Source organism: Spironucleus salmonicida, chromosome 2, assembly GCF_000497125.1.
Source record: "Spironucleus salmonicida strain ATCC 50377 chromosome 2, whole genome shotgun sequence".
In the NCBI taxonomy this organism is placed as follows: domain Eukaryota; phylum Fornicata; order Diplomonadida; family Hexamitidae; genus Spironucleus; species Spironucleus salmonicida.
The window spans coordinates 1,391,322-1,412,739 of NC_090597.1; the positions used below are offsets into that span (position 1 = coordinate 1,391,322).

The following is a 21,418-nucleotide window of genomic DNA, read 5'->3' on the forward strand; positions in this document are numbered from 1 at the left end:
TATGCAGGGAAATTTTGCAATAAAATAGTAGAACTAATAAATTGTAAGATATATTTAGCATATTGTTAAGCCCTATAATGACTAATTCAAAGTCCTAACTGTAGATAGTTACTTACTTCATTTGAATCGATAGATTTTTCTTACGGCATAAATAAGACTAATTGGAACTATAAGATTCCATAGACATTAGTTTGCATACCAATAATAGGAATTACAATTGTTCTAATATTTATTAGTAAAATGTCACAATTTTTGGGTCACAGAATGGAAATATAAAAATACCAAAGTTGTATGTGTTGGCCGCACCGAGTATGTTCTTTATTAATTACGATGCTGGTGGAAATTAGTAAGATTGGATGCCACCTGTGAAATAAATATCTAATAACAAATATGGGAGGGTTATATAAGTTTACCTTGCATCTTTAAATCCTTTAATGGAACGCAGATTAAGTTTTTGGGCACTCATTTTTTGTATATTTTCTATATTTGTTTTGTTAGCAGTTTTTGTTCTGGTAAAATTAGAATGAAAATTTACATATGACTTAGAAAATACTTGGATAAATTAATATTTAGTATTATATATGATTTGCCTATAATAAAGTACTGATAAATTCATGATACTTTCCCTATATAATAGAAACATATTTCTAAAGTTAACATGAATACTTATGATGTCAGTTTACATATATTATGCCGTAAATGCTAAGTTAAGTTTAATCAGTGTAGATTATGTCGTGAAAAGATAAAACGTATGTAAAATAAAAATAAATAGCATAAAATGTCACAGATAACGAGAAAAATACACAATGAGAATATTTATGTCCCTATAATAGAATATAAAAACAGTAAACTGAAATACTATAGACTATATATCATAACTTTTTTAATTTTTGTTGATAACTTTTTTTTTGAAACTATGTCTAGGCTCCTAAGTGTTAATAAGTTTTTACTATTGATGATAATAGTATTAACTGCAGCAGGGGCTCTATAGCATGGGCTTAGCTATGACCAACTGCGAGGCGGACAGCTGAGTCAGGGGCATGGTCTGGAAGACGATTGAGTTGGTGGCACAGAAGTTCGCCTAGTGGGCCTTTGCCCTGCATTATGCATAGCCGTCGCGGCAGTGCTTTCCGCCGAGACAGTTGTGGATATCGATGTCTTTGTGGGTGCTGGAACTGGTACGGCTGTAGGAATTGCAGTATTGATCTGGAAGCGTAGGTATGCTGCTGTAACCGGTGACGTTCCAAGTCTGAGGTGCGGGTGTATATCGTCGGCAGCCTGTTAGCGCCCCCTGCCGAGGGAACATGCCCGGACAAGGATGGAGCTAGAACGCATGTTGCAGTCTGATCGGAAACGCGCACCCTGGAAAATCTACCAACGCAGCTCATGCTCCCCACAATAGGCATCCAACTATTAGAGTACCTGCGTCAGCTTCTTTGTTAGGTTACGCGCTGATTTGGTGTCATACAGAATGTTGCACGCCGTATCCGATATTGCATTGGGAAACCGAAAACTAGTATGTTTTATTTTTAATTATTATATTTTAATATCAATTTTTGCAAAAACTGAATAATAATAATATTTAATATAATATAAATCTATTGCACTCTAAATAAATTAATAAGTTTGTTAATAATTTTTCAGTATAATATATAGATTCTATTTGTATCCTAAAATTTAACGATAATGGGATGTGGAAGTCTAAATACATACAACATAGATAACTCTGATTTAGAACATAGTGGGTTAATTAATATTGCAACAAAAATAGATACAGATGATTTAATGTAATAAATGGCTTTAAAAAATTAGCTTAACATCCCAGAAACACGATTAAAGGTTGCAAGCCAATTATTTTCAGTAATTCTAAACTAAACATATGCAGCTACAGAAATAGGTTCATCAAATATTTTTAATGATGACAATTCGGACGATGTACACCATTGTTAATCAATGATATCAGGCGATGTAGCTGATCATCAACTACCACTACTTTACGTCTTAGATAATAATATTATATAGGCAGATCATTTATAAACTAGTAGAATTAATATGTACACAAATATTATTATAGACGCGGCTGAGAATGGATAGATCGATGATTTAGTGTAATAGTAAATGAGAAGAAATCCTTTGACCTTGTCCAATTTATTCAAATGACATTAGTTAGTATATAATTATTTGGATAGTAGCAGATATATAACATGAATAGTTTTAGTAATTTCATAATATATAGTTATTTATTATTATAAAATAAATATTGATATTCACCATTTTATTTACAATAACTCCAAACAATACTTAACCCCAAATTGTCCAACAAGCTCCTCATAATTGATTTTCATTTATTTTGCTACCTATTAAATAGATGTGATACAAAGTTCCTTTAATGAATCATTTTACTGATTATTATAAACACCTAACCGTTCCATAAGTCTAGGAAGTACGCTTTATATAGTATATTGAAAGTTTAGTTTCTTTAATACTGTAGCTGCACGCTCAAGCTCTTCAGATACAGAAATTTCGATAGCTCCACTAGCTAGCATTCGTAAGATATCTCCTGCTTCCCAATCATCACAATTTGGTAAAGTTCCTAACATCTAGTTAATCAGGTTATATTTATTAACTTAACTCAACTTACTTAAAATTAACTAGTAAATATTTTACCTTTCTTTCACTGTTACATCTTTAATTTCTTAAGCACACACTCTGAAAAATTTGATGAAAAAGTCATTCATTGATGGTTATAGTAGTAACCGACATGACAACGCCTTTAAATCATCATTTTAACTAGACATATACTTGAATAGGTTTTTAAATATATCAACATCAAATTTAATTAATTATAACTATTTCAAATCCATAGCAATATACAATATATGCCGCTAAATTAAGTGTGAATATTATGTAGGATCAGCATCGAAAATAAGCGTAAAGAACTACCCGAATTCATCAGGAAAACCATAAATACATGAAACAATGGAGATAAGTAAATTATTTGCAATTTTCAATGAAATTGAATTCTTCTTAGTCTATTATAGCACATGTGAATTTTACAACGAATTAATCAATTTTTCAAATGCATTAAACCTAAAATCGATAGATTCAGAAAAATAAACCAAATAATAAACCGGAACGGCACTAAGCGGATGAAACATCAATGTTGCTTCGAGTGGTTTATAAAGTTTTTCAATCTGTACCTATGATAACGTTTAATTTTAAATCAACTGAACGATTTTATTGAAAATAACCTCTCCCTTAACAACATATTAAGATGTATCGTTATCATCCTCAAAGCTGGACCGTTGCAAGCTAATTAATTCATTTAATTCCCGAACAAGCGAATCTAAAAACCCAGAAACGTTGTCTATCTGCTCAATCACCTACAGAACCTTCAATTTATCAACCTGCTGCTAGACAGCCTCCTCAACATCCGTTATCTAAATGTACTAGCTGACATCGAAATCGATGAGGCCCATAAAATACGACACATCCAGCGAGTACAAAATGTACGTATACAGCCCACCCCCCTCCACTAGCCGCCCGTGCAGCTAGCTAACTACCTTGGCGTAAATACGCTGATTTTGTTGTTTGGAGTACTGTAGGCAGAGCCGCAGAACGATGTAGGCACCCTTCTACCCGAAGTTGATCAAGTTCCCGAACACCTACTGTGGTAGCAGCTGCTCCTTCAGGAGGACCGCAAACGTCGACTCGAAGAGCTTTACAGGGCAGCTCGAAATGAAGTCGAAAAGCGGCTAGACGACCAGTTCGTTCTGGTCCAGAATGGGCTGAATTACGAAGTCCAAGAAGATGTTTTGAGCCAGAATCTGCTGATCCTGAATTTGTAGGATGTCTGAAAACAGCAGTTTAATTTACTCGGGATGTAACTTTATGTATTACAAAATAAGTCCAACCGATGTCTTTTTGATCGACTAACCCTCATCCTGAATGCGGAAAATAAGCTCCTGTAGTAGGAAGCTAGCCAAACTCTGTTAGAGCTGGTGCTGCAAGTGGTTGAATGCGAGCTCCAGGACGCTGTGCGTTTGACTATTCATAAATTTGAAATTTAATAGTATTTGCGTTATTATGTGAAATTCCTCATGTAATTCTGGGCTCAGCTGGTCACTAAAAATGAGCTGGTCAAGCGACTGTACAACTTTCTCCTTTAACAATAAAAATCCATAAAACTCGATGATTTCCTTTCGTATTTTTATCAGCTTCACAACGGTATTTTTATGAGTCGCTAGCTTTGTCGTTAGAACGAAAATGAGTAATGGGAGGAGTGTGATAAGCAAAAAATTTTGTATGAACTTTTAGCAGATCATTTAAGCTTGCAGCACGCCCAAATCCAGCGAAAAATCATCAGTGAAAACGTCGTAAATGAGCTCCAAAACGTCGATGGCGAACTGGAAATTCTTACTTTTGGAAAGCTCGCAAATCATCATTTCAGTAATATAACAAATTTAAGTCAAGCTCGCTTCAGCGGACTGAATAAAAGGAATGAAAAGTTGAATACCGAGCACTTTTATTTGTGGCTTTCCGTGTGCGATCAGGCCAGAAATTAGACTGTGCAAATCCTCCAGGAAGAACCGTTTCAAAAACGGTGTAAAATACAACTAAATGGCCAGTTTAGAGTTCGATGAATTTTGTAAATTCACAACAAACTTGCCTATTAAATCTATTATATCAGGTTCAGTTTCCGCGACTTCGATAAAATTCGAAAAGCAGTAGTTACAGAACTCGACATCCTTCGCTTTTGGAACATTTAAAAAGTGCATACTGAGTAGCTCAATCAAGTTTGTGATGTCTTTCTATTGTCGTAGAAAATCGACAGCAAAAGACAAACTATCATTAGATAATATATAATAATGCTTGATTACAAGTTTCATTAGCATATTTACGATAAAAATTACCGAGCTGTCATCATGAGCCATTTGAAGCGAAAAGTCTTTCAAAATAAGCTCTAGAAATGATGAAACCGGTGTTTTTACTGTGTGCGAGCTTGCAATTTTGCTGACTATCTCAGTAAATGCCGAAACGAACGTCAGCGGTAGCTGGCTCTCTTTCTAGTCAAAAATAGTAAGTGCAAGCTTTGCTGAGTTGTGTAAAATATCTCCTTTTGCATATTCAGTTTGTTGTGAAACTGTATAAACTATTATGCATGCCGCTGCTATTTCTGGAAGCGAGTGCAGACGTGACGGGAGAGATAATTACTCTAGTTATAGAAGTATTTATTTTTCGTATTAATTACTGTATTTAACTATAATTTCTGGGTCAGAATGGAAGACTGCAAGGTCAGCTGGGCAGATACTGAGGATATCGATTAACTAGTTCATTTAAGTGTAGTGAAAAATTTTGAAATCTAATATATACTATATAATAACTAAATAAATATAAATTTGACACAATGAAGATAAATATACCTGCCATTTTCAGAAGCTTTTCACCAGTAAGTAAGTAGATGCAAACTAAAAATAATCGTGCAAAATCATAACTTAATTATTCAATACAATAATATCCAATACCATTGCAGTAAACTAAAGTTTATAGTGTTGCAAAAATTGATGATTCATAGCCATAGAACTATCACATCTTACCATATAAAAATTACACATTAAATGAATAAATAATATCTATAAATTATCTAGATATGCCTAGTAATTAGCAAATGGTTAAGAAATATAAACCGCTTAACAATGTGTCGGTTCCTATTACTATGTAGTATAAGGCCACAGCAAATATATTTAAAAAGTTTTCTCGGGATGTTAATTTGTTAAAATATAATGATTTATTTAATGGGGAAGTGTTGACATAAGTATTGATAAATTAGAAATAAGATTTTATGAACAAGTGTATAAAGTTTGATTAGTGTTTAGAAGATATCTATAAAGAAATGGTGATTTGTCACCAGGAAATGTAGCTATTTTTTCACTAAGTTACATTAGTCACAGACTTAAAGTATCATTTTATTTATTAAAGATTAAATAATAATGAATAAAGTTTATAATTACCATATTAGTTAGATAAAATTAAAGAAATAAACCCAAATTCAGTTTAAAATTTTATAAAATTTACGGAATATTCAGCTTAAAGGTTTGAATTTGATTACTAAAAATATAAATCAATATAATGGCCAAATAATAAATATAATTAAATAAATTTAAAAAGAATAAATCAAATGTAACGTATTGATATAACTATAAGCTAAGCATTTTATAACAATAATTTTTTACTTCATGAACCATACAAATCGTCACTGGATGATGTTATTGATTTTATTTTTAACTTTAGATAATTTTTATCTGGGAAATTTACATATAGAAAATTATAAAAAGTTAATAATAAAGAAGTTAAACATTAAGTATTTAGATTAACATTAGATGCCATATTTAACGGATGTATTACCAACTTATATGATAAATCTAGTAGAAAAGTATCATTTTTGCAATCTTTGTTTCCATTGGAATTAGTTAATATTTAATAAGCAGAAGATTAACTATTTCAAAACATGAATCAATAAGAAATTAATGAAGAGAGCACTAAACCTGCAAAATACGCATAATCATTTGTTAACTTTGACGCTACTATAGAATAAATAAAAAATTCAGAACTATCTGTAGTTAAAAATAAATTTCGTAAAATAAATTTTTCAGAATGTACATTATCATTCACAAATTCTTAATATTTAATTGATTTCAATGAATACTACTAATAATTTATGGGATAATATAATATATAATTAACGGATAGTAAAATTGAGTTTAAAAATATTGAATATTAGTCTGTCGATTCTTTATTAAGTAATTTTTATTCTAAATTTAATTATTCTACTAATTCTTTAAACTATAAACAATTTTTACAAGTATTCCATAGTAATTCATCAGTTTTTACTAGTGCTTTCTTAGATTTTAATCATGCTATCAAATATAATTTTATACGCCCAATAACACCAAGACAATAAACTGATGTAATAAAATATAAAAATTTATATCAATCATTGAAAAAATAACCTAGTAACTTATAAATGAGTTATGAAATATAGTAGTTTAACTAAAGAAAGCTATCAGTCACTTTTTAAATGGATTAAATGTCGAAATTAGTTATTGATGATTCTTCTCTTTCTGAAACGCAAGACATACAATAACCAGTTAAATTTTTAAATACGGAACATTTGACATAACTTACTACGTCTTAGTAATCTTATTTTAAGCTTAATCAAATTTAACTATCGACACCATATTATGCTGCAATTAATATAACAAAATTTCCAAATTTTATTGAAATTTTTAATGAATTTTTAAATTTTTCAAGTAAATTAGCTAATCTTTTTCAGTATTCTATTTAAGAAATTATGAAAAAAATTGTGGAATCTACATATTGGGGAGCAGTTAGTTAGAGTACTAATGAAACATTTTAAAAAGAATAAAAGTAATTTATAAGCAAGCTTGTGAATAAGATCAAATTGACCAGTACATCAAAATAATATGTAGGGGAACATATAAATTCACGAAATTATAGAGAAATAATGTTTTAAGATAATAATTTTGAAATATAGAGAGAGATTAGTCTTAAATTTTAACGATTTGTTAATTTCTACATAAAAAATTATATAGTTGAAATCTAATAGTATATTATACTTAATTTAATTGAGCCATTTTTAACTTAAATTATTAGAATCTTTTATTGTGAAATTTTCAGTAATTTAATGTTCACATGTAAATTATATTAATGTGCATCTAAACCATCTGAAACTTAATTTTTAGTTTAAATTATCAACTAAGTAGAAGGCTATAAGAATAATTTTAAGGAATTACTAAAAATTATTTTCAAACCATTTAGTTGCGTTAAGATGATAAATTCTTTAATTTTAAATGGAAAGGTTGGAAATTATGATGAATTAGTAATAGAAGAAGCATAGTAGGCGGAAGATAGATGTTTAATGATCATTGATGATGTAAATATCGTGATGGAATAAATAAAAGGAAACACAGATGAAATGATGTAAAAAATTTAATGGTTTACTGAAAAATATGGATATTAGGTTAAAGGTGCCAGCTTCTAAACTGCAGTGTTTAAAAAATGATTGTTTAAATTATCACTTCTTTCCCTACATGACAAGGTTATAATCTTACATAAAAACGTGCAGTACATTTTATATCATCTCCTCTTAATTACTACTTGCTATACTAATACTCTCTTTGACTATCTTATGAACATCTGGTTAAACTAAAACATTTCTAATATTTTATGAGCAATTGATTGCTCCATAAAGCATTTAAAATTCTATGGCTAAGCCCATGCCTTTTAGATCAAAATTTAAATCTACATTTTATAGATAAGAGTAGAAACATTTAAGAATTTCTGTCATATCATGTTGTTTAACTATTATATTAGGCAAAGTGAAATAAACTCCAGATAATTGCATAGATGTTATACACAGTTCAGTAGTTTTTGAATCTGCAACTGCAGAATTAAGATAAGTTGCATTTTTAAGAATAATATTTAATATTTATTTTTAAACCTATTCATTAACCACATTCGGGCGCTCAATATAAGATTAGCACATACATGATAGCATTGCCCTGGATGATGGTAAAAGATCCTTAGAAAGTTATAATACCGCATCATTATACAATTGAGCAGCTACATCATTAGAAACCAATGGTAGAAGATTGGCTAATAATTCGCATGCATGAACATGAATTAAGTATTCAGAATTCCTAGATGAATTAAATAAAATCTCTAATAAAAATATTAAGTTATCGATATAATCTAAATTCTTAATAAAAATAATTTAAGCGATTCTAGTATATGCATTATAAACTTAACATATACAATCATGATAATTTAAAATATCAATCTAAAAGAACTCTAACAAATTTTTAAGATTCTGATTATAAAGATTGATAATGTCTAAAATTGATATTTAATTTTAAATTTCTAAATCAAAAATATCATAATTCAGCATGCCCTATGTTAAGCTTTAAAGTAAAGCGACTAAATTACTTAGGCAGCTTTCTTCAAAAAATAAAAATAATTAATTTTTATTATTCTGCTGGTTTAGGGTAGTTAAAAGATTAAAGAAATTGGTTGTAAACGAATTCATAGCTTATAAAGATGGTATAACTGCTTATTTCGAAGTAAGCTTTACAGTAAGTTTTTCTTTTAAAATATCTATTAGCTATTTCTTTATGATAATTTCACTTGGAGCGAATTTTGTAGCTTCTAATGTAACATCAGATTGATTTTCACTTAACACATATTTTTAATTAGTAGAGAAGAAAAATTAGCAAAAATCTATTTACATAAATGCTTGACAAAGTTCTGATGCAATAGAAGAGCCAGTTATGATTGATTATGATAATACCATTAAAATTTTCATTTACAATTCACCATATAATTATGAGAATGAAGCATTTTGAGATAAATATAACTTTTCAAAATAATATGCTATAGCTTAAAAAAATATAATTGGACTAATAACCATGTCTATTTAATTTAAAATAAATTCCAGCATTAAATAAAGAGGTTCGGCAATAGATTGAAAATATTATACTGGAACGAAGTTCAAGAAATTTTTAATAAATAATATACCTGTTGAATTTAATAATAATAAATTTTATTATTTTATTTCCTATTATAAAAAGGGGAATATTATTTGTAATACTTACTATAATAAAGGTTGTGCTTAATCATGATAAAACAAAGGCATTAATGCGGCTGCTAAAACGAGATAATTTCCAGTGATGCTAACAGATATTAATTATAATAATTGTTGAACCAGTGATAAGAATGGAACAATAGACATATCCTACTCAGTTGATGCAATATAAGTGTGCTGAGTAAATTATAACAGACAATCAAATGACTGTGCAATAAGCTATTAATCCGATTTTTGGTTTAATATAATAGGGACTATAACTTTCTCTGATAAGTCCCAGTTTAACTGGTAATTGCATTTATCCATTTAAACAAAGAAATATATGATTTTACTAATTTAGACTCCATAATCTTTGCCTTATAAATATTCTAGATAAATGCTAGATAAATTACTATATATATCTGACAAATAAGAAACAATAATACTCTGTTTAACCCTATTTATTTCTACAAATATATCTAGCATCGAACCGATCAGCTTAGATCCACCCTATCCTTAACTAATATAACTTGTAAGCATAGATAAAACTACCTTAATAACTTCTTCACAAAGATGTGGTAAATTTTTAACCAGCTTTTCAATAATTCTAAAGCAAGAAAATATAAATGGTTCATCTGATACAGTTTGGATGGCGCCAAATATCTTTTCTAATATAGTTCTGTGTTTAAATACTAAAGTTTGAACTGAACTGAAGGATGAGTCTTCAAATAAGATTTGCAGGACTTTATAGCTATTAATTGTGCAAGTTTCTAACAACTATGTAATAATTTCAGCATGAAGTGGCTTTCCGCCTTTAGTTAAAGAATCTGCTTCTAATAAAACAGCTAAAAGCTATGGAGCAGTAGGAACATCCTCTAATGCTGTAAGAAGCTATTAAAACACTAAAGTTCTATAAGCTTTGTCTTGTTTATTAAACTAATTATAATTAAATAATTTTGTATCAATTGACCTCTACTTAAGATAGTTTTTTGCTAATAATGTGGATTAAATTCTTTCATTTAACGGAGAACTAGGATCAACTCCTTTCTCTAATGCGGCCTTAAAGAAATCAAAGTCTCTTTATAAAGATAATGTTGATATAATTTAGTTGACACGATGTTAGTCTTAAATAGTAAGGATTTGATTTAACGATTCCATGAAGGAAGTGGAATATTATTGCGGAAATTATAGTAAAGTATCATATAATAGTAAATTTAATAAAAATAATTATGATACTTACATAGCTTATAGGAAATATTTAAATATAAACCAAGTATCAACAAACCTTCAGTATCATATAAAGCGATATATTCATTTTATTAGTTCGACAAGTCGTTTTTCAGACAATATGTTGATACAATCTTTTACTTATTTATATAATGTTTTATAATATTGTAAAACACCGTTTAATATTTTATATAATTTAATTAATAGCTATTATAAACGTTTGGTTGACTGAAAATTTACTATATAATAATACAAATTTATACTTACTAAGTAGTCATTTAATTTAATGAAAAACCACTAATTAATTATTCAATCATTACATGACTATAATAGAAATAGTGTTAAAGATCAAATAAATTCAATTAAAAATCATAATATTACCATTACTTCTATTAATATAATTAGATTCTAACTAGTATCTAATAATGATATATTTATGATTTTGCTATTTCTTATTTAGCAATTGTGAGATTAAATATTACTATATACTATTATGATAATAATTACTTCATAAACTATTTTTACTATTAAATATTACTAAAATAAAAAGTAAACCATTAATTTTCTATAATACAAATGTAAATATACCAATCAATCAAATCTTAAATTATTATTCATAAAAAATCAAATAAGCAAAAATCCACCTAAAGCAATAACCGCTAACTCCAATTCATAATTTTGTAATGATGGTAGTTCATACAATATGTATATATGGTCTTAATATACTATTTTAGACTTAAATTTAAGTAAAATCAAATAAATGAAAATACAAAATAATAATAATTTGACATAAGTTCTGACGAATTTCAATCCTCTAAAACCCACTTAAGTTTGAATTTTTGACTATTATAAAATCTATATCTAATATTATTTATCTAACTACTCCTGTAATAATTAAGAAAAACATGAAATATGATATACAGTTTTATTTATATTTAATTTTTATATAGCTGTTGCCTCTTTTAAAGAACCTAAACACAGTAAACTCTAATATTTAGTATCATATTTAGTTATTGAGGATTTTACTAAATAGAAGTTTAATATTCCTTTGTTGCAAAATTAGTTTCCTTAAAGTGCGTATATTAAAGGGAGATGCAATGGGGAGATGACAGATTAAAAAATATTAGGATTTATAGTTTTGAAAATCTAATGGCTGAGTGAGCTAATTTGAGATTATGAATAGTATTTAATTACTTTGGTATCAGGGAAATATAATGTATTATAGTCTAATTGCTCTTGTGGTATTTATGTTACAAAATAAGCTTCTAAAAACTATTGCTATAAATTTGCAGGGCCTGAAATTGTAAGGAATAAGCTTTTTAGACCAAAAGTTTATTTTGGATGAATCATTAAAAATTATATTTTATATATTTTATATATAATATTCAATAACTAATTGTCCCCTCCAGCGTTTTATGTTATATATATTTTTACCATATAATATGTGTTGAAATATAAATTAAAATGGAGCAAATCTACATCGCCCTATTAAAACTTACCTAAACATAACCAATATTTCTAGCATCACAATACAATTCTGAGTCAATAAATTTTCTTATCCGATCAAAGACTCTTGAGTTGGCTAAATTTGCATCAAGGAATCTTGCAAATTCTCTGAAAGATAACGAATTTATTTAAGCTAAATTTAATGACTCTCATAATTTTGCTATTTATGGGAAAAGAGCTGGAAATCTTATCTCAATTTGTGTATAAAGTGAAACAAAATAAGCATTATCATTTCTAAATTAAATTTTACGAACTTTTAAAAATCGCGATTTTGCTGAGGTGAAATTTGACTGTAATTGCGTGAATTTAAAAGAAATTAAGGTTGATAATTCACTTAATAACCTATAAAATGAACTCGAGGAGACTAAAAATTTGGTTTATGAAAATCTCGAAAATGTCATAAAACGTGGTTAAAATATTGATGAAATTTATGCTAAAACTATTGACTTGAGCGATGGAGCGAAAGCATTTTTGTAAGCGAGTAAAAAGATGAAGTGTAGATGCTTGGGGATGTGAAGTGAAAACGTATTATATCAATGAAAATTTACAATATTCTTGTTTATGAAAAGGTAGAATATTTTAATAATGTAGTTCACTCCTGATAGCAAGCTAATCAATTATTATACATGATATGACATTAGAACAAGAGTAAGATTATAGCGATATGCCTTTTTTTGTAGTCTGATTTTCTAATATAGATAATTAGAAATTTTATATCAGGGCTTTGAATCTTAACATAAGATAATTAATATGAGTAAAACGTAAAAATATAAATCTTATTTTTACTAGTTTTCGGTTTCCCAATGCAATATCGGATACGGCGTGCAACATTCTGTATGACACCAAATCAGCGCGTAACCAAACAAAGAAGCTGACGCAGGTACTCTAATAGTTGGATGCCTATTGTGGGGAGCATGAGCTGCGTTGGTAGATTTTCCAGGGTGCGCGTTTCCGATCAGACTGCAACATGCGTTCTAGCTCCATCCTTGTCCGGGCATGTTCCCTCGGCAGGGGGCGCTAACAGGCTGCCGACGATATACACCCGCACCTCAGACTTGGAACGTCACCGGTTACAGCACCCACAAAGACATCGATATCCGCAACTGTCTCGGCGGAAAGCACTGCCGCGACGGCTATGCATAATGCAGGGCAAAGGCCCACTAGGCGAACTTCTGTGCCACCAACTCAATCGTCTTCCAGACCATGCCCCTGACTCAGCTGTCCGCCTCGCAGTTGGTCATAGCTAAGCCCGTGCCACGTAGCCCCTAATACATTGATACAATGTTCAAATAGGAATAGTTTAGACCGTACAAAGCCACTATGAGAAGCTAAAATAAAAATGAGAGCATCACTAATAAGAAAGTCTTTAACAAGTTTAACACAATACTCTGTATAATAATAAAATATCCATTCTAAAATCAGTAATATTAAATTAGAACTAGAAAATCTATTTCTAAAAATCAATAATAATACTATCAGTAATTTAATAAGTGAACTATTTAAATTTCTAAACAAAAACTTTTAATAAATTTAGTATGTTTAATGACTAATAGCATTAGTATCTTCTCAAATTTAAGTAAATTATTTTATTTAAATCTAATATATAACAATCAAGTACAACTTATATTCCTTATAATTGGTTGGATAAGAAATTTATCGCTAGTAAAAAAACAATTTATAAGCAATATAAATAGCTAACAATTGTTAATTTTTAAAAGAATGAGAATTCATAAAGAACTACAGATACCTATTATTCCTTATTATACATCATTTAAATATACTTAGTATAATATTTGGATCCTTTGATATACAATCTTTGATCGGGTCCTCAAATTCATCATTTTCTATCGCATCAATATAAATATTTTCATATAATTACCTGATTTTATTATTATTCGTATGTTGTTCTGAAAATTGCAGTGTTTAATCTAAAATATAAACTAAAGGAAATTCATGCTCTTTTTGATCACCGGATATACCTGAATTACTATTTTACGCTTTAAGTAGAGAATCAACATCACAAATATCAGATGAACCTTGTTAGTAGTTAATATTTGTATTTAATATCGCAGACGACAATAAAAGTGTCATTTTTTAGTACTTTGTAGGATCATTTAACTAATCATATAAATCTGCTGTCTAAACATAATGCTATAATTCCATAGTAGCTACAAAATTAAGTAAGTCTGAGTTGTTCTCCGATGCTGATTCCTGAAGTATTACATTTTAGTCATACCCACACCCCATTTTATTGTATAATAACTTAATTTTATATATTCGTTTGTTATTATTTATAAAATTATAGAATCAACAACGAACTAGTATTAGACTGTCTTTAGATAAATTAAGTTTATATATTTCCTCACTCCTATATACAATTTTATATTTATCATCTGAATTTATGATGCATAATGTATTTACGAACTCTATATTTACAAAAATATACAGGATCCAAAATGTCTAGTTATTTTACAACGCCATACTAATCCGGCTCAGAAGAAAAAGACACACCTGATTCACCATAAATATAAAAATAAATATTTTATTACCAAAAACCACTTATTTGGCCTTCTAGGAAGTAAGGTCGACGTGTGTCAGTACCATGGTCGTTTGAAGAAGATGAATATTTAACTGAACTTGTGGAAAAAATTGGTGTCAAAAATTGGAGGAAAATATAGGAAGTTATATACGGTGTATTTAAAACATATAGATCAACAGAATAAATCTCTCAACACTGGTATAGAGTTGTAAATCCTTAAATTATAAAAGGTAAATGGAGCTAAGATGAGGATTAAAAGCTGATAAATGCAGTTAGACTTTGTAGTCCGAAATAATGGAAACATATAGCGAATTAATTAAGTGGAAGAAGTGATATATAAGTAAGATATCGATTAGAGCGCCTAAAAAAGTAACTGCTGAAGCATAATATTTTAGATTAAGAGTTTTTGCCTTGAGTGAAAGTCATATTTTTAATAATTTAAGATTCATAATATCCTCATAATATAATATTTTCCTTTCATTTTTCATTTCATTCATGACACAAATTATTACAGGTGATTAAGCCGGTTTTATACGTATTTTACACCCATTTTCATTGTAAAAATTTGCATCTAGATTGCATTCTGTAACCAAAAATGCAAATACTGTTACTTGTGTTAAAAATATTGATAATTATCATATTTTTGGATATGAGAACGGAAATGTGGGTATTTATACCTTAAATAATCTAGATTTTAGTTAATAGATACTATTTGAAACAAAACAGTACTAATTACCAAATGAAATTCCAATTCATCATTCATATTTCGATAAATTGAACTCTAAGACTCAATTTTCAATTATTAACGTGAATATTATTAATAATTTATTGTATGTAGCTACCATATTATCAGAAGTTTTAATTTTTGACTATAAAACGAATATTTTTATTAAAAAGTTCTAAATCTCATCAGAATATAGAAAATTTATTACAATTAATTTTATGCACAATTTTATTATCCATGCAGGTTATAACACTATTCCTTCAATTCATAACCTTGATGGTACCAAAATTTGTGAGTTATAAAAGCCTGAAATAGAGTATTTAACTGGTTTAGAAAAAAAATTTGAGCTAACCTAGATATAAACCTATGAATAATTTATTATTTGTGCAGATGCTAGAGGTTATTTATATAGATATAATATATAAGACTTGCTTACCAATAATTTTGTTAATTAAAAATCACATACTATACCTTCTATAGAAAAATCAATATAACTTTTATCATTTTATCGATTTGAAGATTTTAAAATCACATCTCTTTCTATTGGAACTAACCTTAAATAATTGAATTAATAGTAAAAACAGCAAAGACAAGCGTTAATTTCTCGCAAAACTTGTGCCTAAAATGATAATTTTGGACCAAAAAGAGGAACAAATCCAGTTAAAAAAGTATTCAAGCAAACTATTTTTGATGATTGCATACTTGATGTATAGCTGGTTATTGGTACCGGAAATGGAGCAATCGCAATACTAGATGCTATTACAGGTTTGATAATTAGTAGAAATGGGAGGTTGAGTTAAAGTGCTATTACGTTTGTTTAAGTCATTTAAGATGGAATTATTGTTTGTGGAAGAGATAAATTTATTAGAATTTTAAGCAACGATTTAGAAGTGAAAAGCGCTACCTATGTAGTAAATGACGTAGTCGGAGCATATTAGTTTGGTGAAGGCGAGTAGGCATCTGATAATGAGATTGAAGAGGAAGAATTTGGCGTAGAAGAGGAAACTAACACAGAAATATAGTTAGAAACTATAAAAGAGGTACAGCGGGTGTAATAAGATGAGGGCGAATTAAATGTAGATTTAGGATTTTTTGATGATTTGTGAACGTATACTTTATTTTATTTTTATTGATAATATCTAATATAATATTATTAACTACTTGATTTTAATAAACATTAATTAATTCACATCATTATATAATTTACTATATATTCCTAATTACCATATACTATTTTTGATTGATATACAGTTTCACTTTTTTAATATTTATTTATTTATTTATTTAATAAATATATATTATATTTGTATTGCTATAAAAACTGTAGTGATTGTTGTTCATAGTTAAATAGGAAATTATGATTATTAACTAGTACTATATGGTAATTGTAAATTAAAATGGGCCTAGACGGTTAAAATAAATTAAACTTCGAATCAATGTCATTCTCGCATTATATACGTCCGGTACGTACTATTGACAAATAGTTATGTATTAAAACTGAAAATTTGCTTGAATTACAAGATATTAGATAACGTACATGTTCAAAAATATTAGAATGATACTCCTAAGCGAAGTGATATAAATTATTGATTAAATTCATTTATTTTTAATTTAAAGAAGTCCTTAATACCACTTCTCGATAGCTTATCCGGTAAACTTAGCCTCGATACCATTTACATTTAAAATTAAGTAATTATCTTTTAAACTAATTTTTCTAATGAGAGTAAATCTTATTTGCTATGGCTATTTATTTTAAATAAGAACAGCTATTCTTGATAAGTCTGGTAATACTTGGAGTTAAACTTTTGTTTAATAATTGTGTTAAATTCGAATAAAATTTTATGGTTGAAATAGAAAACTAATGTCAGTTTTGTATGTTTAAAGTTTAGGTATCCGACTAGATTTTTATGTTTTATTCATTGGTTAAATAGTTTTTTATATTTATGTGATATTTGACAATGTCAAATCTTATTTAAGATGATTGCATACTAAATCTATATCATCTTTCACTGATTCGATAGTATTATCTGACTAGTGAATGTTGATAGTTTTTAATTATGCTATTTAATTTAACAGTTAATAGTCTAATTCGTTATTCTAGTAAAAATACATATTATTTTTTAATTAATTGAAGTTGCTGACATACAATTAGATAATAGGCCTAATTTTATCATATGAGTCATATAAGCATTGTTAACTTCCTTGTTATACACTTTATAATAGCAAATTAAGCTTATCTATAATAATATTGTTGTTATATTTTTTATAATTATCCAATGCAAGGCGATGATTTTCTAAAAAGGAATTTAAATTTGTTTACTTATTATTAATGTACAACCATATTTCTTTTTAAATACGAAGTAATCTGTATTTTTGGCTTTAAATATCTTCATATCTCATTTGATTAATTTCAATAGTTAATAAATTATAATTAACAATTTAGTTATTTAATAATTTAGATACTTTATTGATATTAACAGGTTATTATTTCTAACAATATTAATCTACTGCCGTTTCAGTCTCTGTGACTTGATTATTATTATTATTATTATTATTATTACACGTAGCACTTTTTAAGATAAAATTTTGTAATTTCAGTTCTATTTTTACTAAATCATTCAATAAGATTAAGTTTTTTTTAATGGTTAAATTCACTTTTCGATTATCAAATAAAAACTGAGTCTATAACTCATTACCTTATTGAAACTATTGCAAAATAAAAGATTCATACGCCAACTTATCAAAAATTAATGTTTATGCTTCAGTAATTGGTAAATCATTATTATATCCTTAGTATTTATGTAAGTATTATAGTTCATGCTCAATCTATAGAAAATTCACTAATCTATCCATAAGATTTTCAGGATTTTACGTATATTTTTGAATCAACATCATATTAATTGATTTTCCTTATTCCTAAATTGTCTGAGTAATAAGTTAATAAACGGTATCAATATGGACTGTAAGTTCGCTAAAACTATTATCAAAATGTTCAAAATTGATGCCTAATTCCTATATTATAGTCAATTAATTATCTATTTAATAAATTTACAAATAAGTTTTCAATATAGATTCTTGATTGTTTGATTAATCAAGTAATAATTACCGCTGATTTATAAGTTAGTTTTGCAAAATAATCTATGGTACCTTATTTTATTTCCAATTTTAATAAAGTTATTATTAGTCTTGATAAGATATCAATGTTTATGTAAACTCAAAAAGTAAACTGTTAAAATCTTAAATTCCCGTTATTTTTATATCTTTACACAAAATCAGTAACATTTATTTAAATTGAGAAAATTGGACAAGTTATTCTAATAGGATTTTTTACCTCTCAGATAGAAATTATACAAAAGTTGTATTTAACCTTAATAAATTGCATGATTTCTGTTAGTCAATAAGAAATTATAAAAATGTCTCCATTTATTCATTATTATTTTCTTAAAATTAATCTAAAATATTATGTCCATCACAAATAAAATCTAAAACATCATTAATTTGTAAATTTTTCGATAAAATACTGCTAAATGTCACACCAACAATTTATTAATGTAATTTCTATATTTATTACTATAACTATTGATATTATAATCCATTCATACTATTGTATTTATTTCGAATTTAGCTTAGCTAGTTTTCAAAAATAATTTTATTTTTATTATAATTATCATCTTTTTGTTCTAGAATAGGTGTAATTACTGGCAATCTTTCGTAATTCTATGCTAAATTACTAATTTAAAATATGCTTATTTATAATTATTCTAAATAAGAATCAATTTAATTTATCATTGATTATACTTATTCATTACTTAAATTTAGTTGATTTTGATACAAAAACGTATCAAAAGTATTTATAATTGTGTCCTATTCTTAACAGTATTTACTGATTTGGCTTTAAATACGTTCATTAGTTACTTAATTTAATTTAATTATACTCTCCATAAAATAATAATTTATAAATTATATAATATCTTAATATCAAATATTTTTGTTTCGCTCTATATATGTTTGAGCGATTGACAACTTCATAGTTAGGCGAATAAGACTCTCTGTCATTACTTTCATCACTAAGGTCATCAACATTAAATGATTAATAAGCTTAAAAATTAAATGAGTTAGAAAAGCATATTAAACACCTTGAGAATAGAATATTACTTGATAATAAGGACAGCCAACTTATGAAAGAGGACATTATTTATTTACTAGCAGATCGAAAGAAGTTAGTGGTACAAAACGAAAAATTAAGCAAGAAACTCTAAAAATAAAACCTTTTAAATTCCTTTTAGCTAACAGAAGAAGAAAAGCTAGAGTCAAACAGAATTAAAGCCTTTTATTCATCGGGTTTGTAGTGATTTAAGCACTCATCACTTCATTTTTTACTTGTCCATTAAATCACTTATTATCTTTCAATGATATTTAGCAAACATGAACATCATTCAATTTATGATTATTATTACTTTCCTTAGATAATTTTCCAATATATTAAGTATTATTTCAATATAAATTATCAACCATTCCACCTTCATGAATCACGTTGCCCATATCATCAACTGCTTTTAATCTTATGGCTTAGGCGATCCAAAGCTACTAGTTTTACGTGCTCATTATATCAGAAACCAAATACTCATTTTTACAGCTTAGTAAAATTTGGAAATTCCACACCAGCTCACAAACTTCTTAACAATCATCTACGCCTACAGGTCCATATAGAGACAAATTTACTCACACAAAGCCTTCTGTGCATTCATTAATTCTTACGAAGTTGATTTCCCCGAAAATGAAATTATGGCGCATGCCACGGAATGTGGCTATTTCTCCACTTCATCATTTTCATAATCCGCGCGTTTCTGCCAGTCTTCTTACGATTTTGATGCGATTTTGAGCAGTTTCTTCAAAGGAAAATTCGGCTTTGATATATCCTTAGATTTTGCGGCCGAAATAGCACGTAAAATATCACCTGAAACTGCAGGAAAGGTCGTTTTAGACGACTTCGAAAAAGTTGTTTGTGAGTCGCAAATCGTGAACAAATACGGAGTGGAAATTGTGGTTCTAATACTTTTATATTTTCGGAATTAGAAAATTGGGGATGTTATTTAGGAGACCCGGCTGGGCTACAGCGACATTAAGGAGATGACGAAAAGGCTTAATTTGTGTCTGAAAGAGGTATCGGAGTTTTTTAAATAAGAATGAGATTTGTAATTATTATATAGTAATATTATGTTTAAGTGTTATCCGCTCCAATTTTGCCATATGGACTCTAGCCCCGATTAGGAGTTAAAATCGAATATACGTCTAGGTGGCGACCGAGTGTAATCTGCTAAAAGATCAAGAGCTTCAGAACCGATGTAAGAGGATGACTTACCTTAAGTTATTTAAAAAATTCGATTAGTCAATGAAGAAGCAAATGGATGTGTGTCATAAATGAGAGATTTTAATACCAAAATATCAGAGACAATATCAGGACTCGCTAAAAAATAGATTCTAGTGTCAGGGGAATAAAGTATAGAGCCAAGAATTTGTGAAATGTATAAATAGTTAATGAAGGTACAACTTTAGATTTAGCAACCTGAACAGAATTAATTGAGTTTAGTTAAAATGGATGAACGACTTTCAAAGATTGAGTAAATGGATGTGAAAACAACTATGAAAATTAGAGATGAGATTCAAAGAATAAAAGAAATGCTTATGAATGTTCTAAAAATTAAAGGATAAAAGTGAACTTTTGATGTATGGTTACCTTTATCCCATGTACAGTTCTGTTCGACTTTCTAGTAAAATTCCC

At 28.1% G+C, this 21,418-nt stretch overlaps 13 protein-coding genes across 13 annotated transcripts; 9 read left to right on the forward strand and 4 right to left on the reverse strand. All coding sequences in view use genetic code 6, as the record gives it.

Moving 5' to 3' along the window:
• Nucleotides 1-781: 781 nt before the first annotated feature.
• On the reverse strand, nt 782-1,306 carry SS50377_21977 (uncharacterized protein; the record flags this gene model as incomplete). The annotated part of the gene is made up of 1 exon (XM_067905869.1): nt 782-1,306. The coding sequence occupies one exon, from the start codon at nt 1,304-1,306 to the stop codon at nt 782-784; it is 525 nt and encodes a 174-aa protein (XP_067767186.1).
• A 380-nt stretch (nt 1,307-1,686) lies between these two features.
• Nucleotides 1,687-2,160, forward strand: SS50377_21978 (uncharacterized protein; the record flags this gene model as incomplete). The annotated part of the gene is made up of 1 exon (XM_067905870.1): nt 1,687-2,160. The coding sequence occupies one exon, from the start codon at nt 1,687-1,689 to the stop codon at nt 2,158-2,160; it is 474 nt and encodes a 157-aa protein (XP_067767187.1).
• A 107-nt stretch (nt 2,161-2,267) lies between these two features.
• SS50377_21979 (uncharacterized protein) lies at nt 2,268-5,336 on the reverse strand (the record flags this gene model as incomplete). The annotated part of the gene is made up of 1 exon (XM_067905871.1): nt 2,268-5,336. The coding sequence occupies one exon, from the start codon at nt 5,334-5,336 to the stop codon at nt 2,268-2,270; it is 3,069 nt and encodes a 1,022-aa protein (XP_067767188.1).
• A 71-nt stretch (nt 5,337-5,407) lies between these two features.
• On the forward strand, nt 5,408-8,083 carry SS50377_21980 (uncharacterized protein; the record flags this gene model as incomplete). The annotated part of the gene is made up of 1 exon (XM_067905872.1): nt 5,408-8,083. One exon carries the CDS (start codon nt 5,408-5,410, stop codon nt 8,081-8,083), a length of 2,676 nt encoding a protein of 891 aa, XP_067767189.1.
• A 12-nt stretch (nt 8,084-8,095) lies between these two features.
• Nucleotides 8,096-10,798, reverse strand: SS50377_21981 (uncharacterized protein; the record flags this gene model as incomplete). The annotated part of the gene is made up of 1 exon (XM_067905873.1): nt 8,096-10,798. One exon carries the CDS (start codon nt 10,796-10,798, stop codon nt 8,096-8,098), a length of 2,703 nt encoding a protein of 900 aa, XP_067767190.1.
• Nucleotides 10,799-12,331: 1,533 nt separating this feature from the next.
• On the forward strand, nt 12,332-12,889 carry SS50377_21982 (Synaptobrevin; the record flags this gene model as incomplete). The annotated part of the gene is made up of 1 exon (XM_067905874.1): nt 12,332-12,889. One exon carries the CDS (start codon nt 12,332-12,334, stop codon nt 12,887-12,889), a length of 558 nt encoding a protein of 185 aa, XP_067767191.1.
• A 480-nt stretch (nt 12,890-13,369) lies between these two features.
• Nucleotides 13,370-13,867, forward strand: SS50377_21983 (uncharacterized protein; the record flags this gene model as incomplete). Its single annotated transcript, XM_067905875.1, has 1 exon — nt 13,370-13,867. One exon carries the CDS (start codon nt 13,370-13,372, stop codon nt 13,865-13,867), a length of 498 nt encoding a protein of 165 aa, XP_067767192.1.
• A 273-nt stretch (nt 13,868-14,140) lies between these two features.
• On the reverse strand, nt 14,141-14,620 carry SS50377_21984 (uncharacterized protein; the record flags this gene model as incomplete). Its single annotated transcript, XM_067905876.1, has 1 exon — nt 14,141-14,620. One exon carries the CDS (start codon nt 14,618-14,620, stop codon nt 14,141-14,143), a length of 480 nt encoding a protein of 159 aa, XP_067767193.1.
• A 209-nt stretch (nt 14,621-14,829) lies between these two features.
• On the forward strand, nt 14,830-15,327 carry SS50377_21985 (Myb-like DNA-binding domain-containing protein; the record flags this gene model as incomplete). Its single annotated transcript, XM_067905877.1, has 1 exon — nt 14,830-15,327. The coding sequence occupies one exon, from the start codon at nt 14,830-14,832 to the stop codon at nt 15,325-15,327; it is 498 nt and encodes a 165-aa protein (XP_067767194.1).
• Nucleotides 15,328-15,407: 80 nt separating this feature from the next.
• Nucleotides 15,408-16,742, forward strand: SS50377_21986 (uncharacterized protein; the record flags this gene model as incomplete). The annotated part of the gene is made up of 1 exon (XM_067905878.1): nt 15,408-16,742. One exon carries the CDS (start codon nt 15,408-15,410, stop codon nt 16,740-16,742), a length of 1,335 nt encoding a protein of 444 aa, XP_067767195.1.
• Nucleotides 16,743-19,640: 2,898 nt separating this feature from the next.
• Nucleotides 19,641-19,988, forward strand: SS50377_21987 (uncharacterized protein; the record flags this gene model as incomplete). Its single annotated transcript, XM_067905879.1, has 1 exon — nt 19,641-19,988. The coding sequence occupies one exon, from the start codon at nt 19,641-19,643 to the stop codon at nt 19,986-19,988; it is 348 nt and encodes a 115-aa protein (XP_067767196.1).
• A 172-nt stretch (nt 19,989-20,160) lies between these two features.
• Nucleotides 20,161-20,826, forward strand: SS50377_21988 (uncharacterized protein; the record flags this gene model as incomplete). Its single annotated transcript, XM_067905880.1, has 1 exon — nt 20,161-20,826. The coding sequence occupies one exon, from the start codon at nt 20,161-20,163 to the stop codon at nt 20,824-20,826; it is 666 nt and encodes a 221-aa protein (XP_067767197.1).
• A 60-nt stretch (nt 20,827-20,886) lies between these two features.
• SS50377_21989 (uncharacterized protein) lies at nt 20,887-21,354 on the forward strand (the record flags this gene model as incomplete). Its single annotated transcript, XM_067905881.1, has 1 exon — nt 20,887-21,354. One exon carries the CDS (start codon nt 20,887-20,889, stop codon nt 21,352-21,354), a length of 468 nt encoding a protein of 155 aa, XP_067767198.1.
• Between the last annotated feature and the right edge of the window lie 64 nt (nt 21,355-21,418).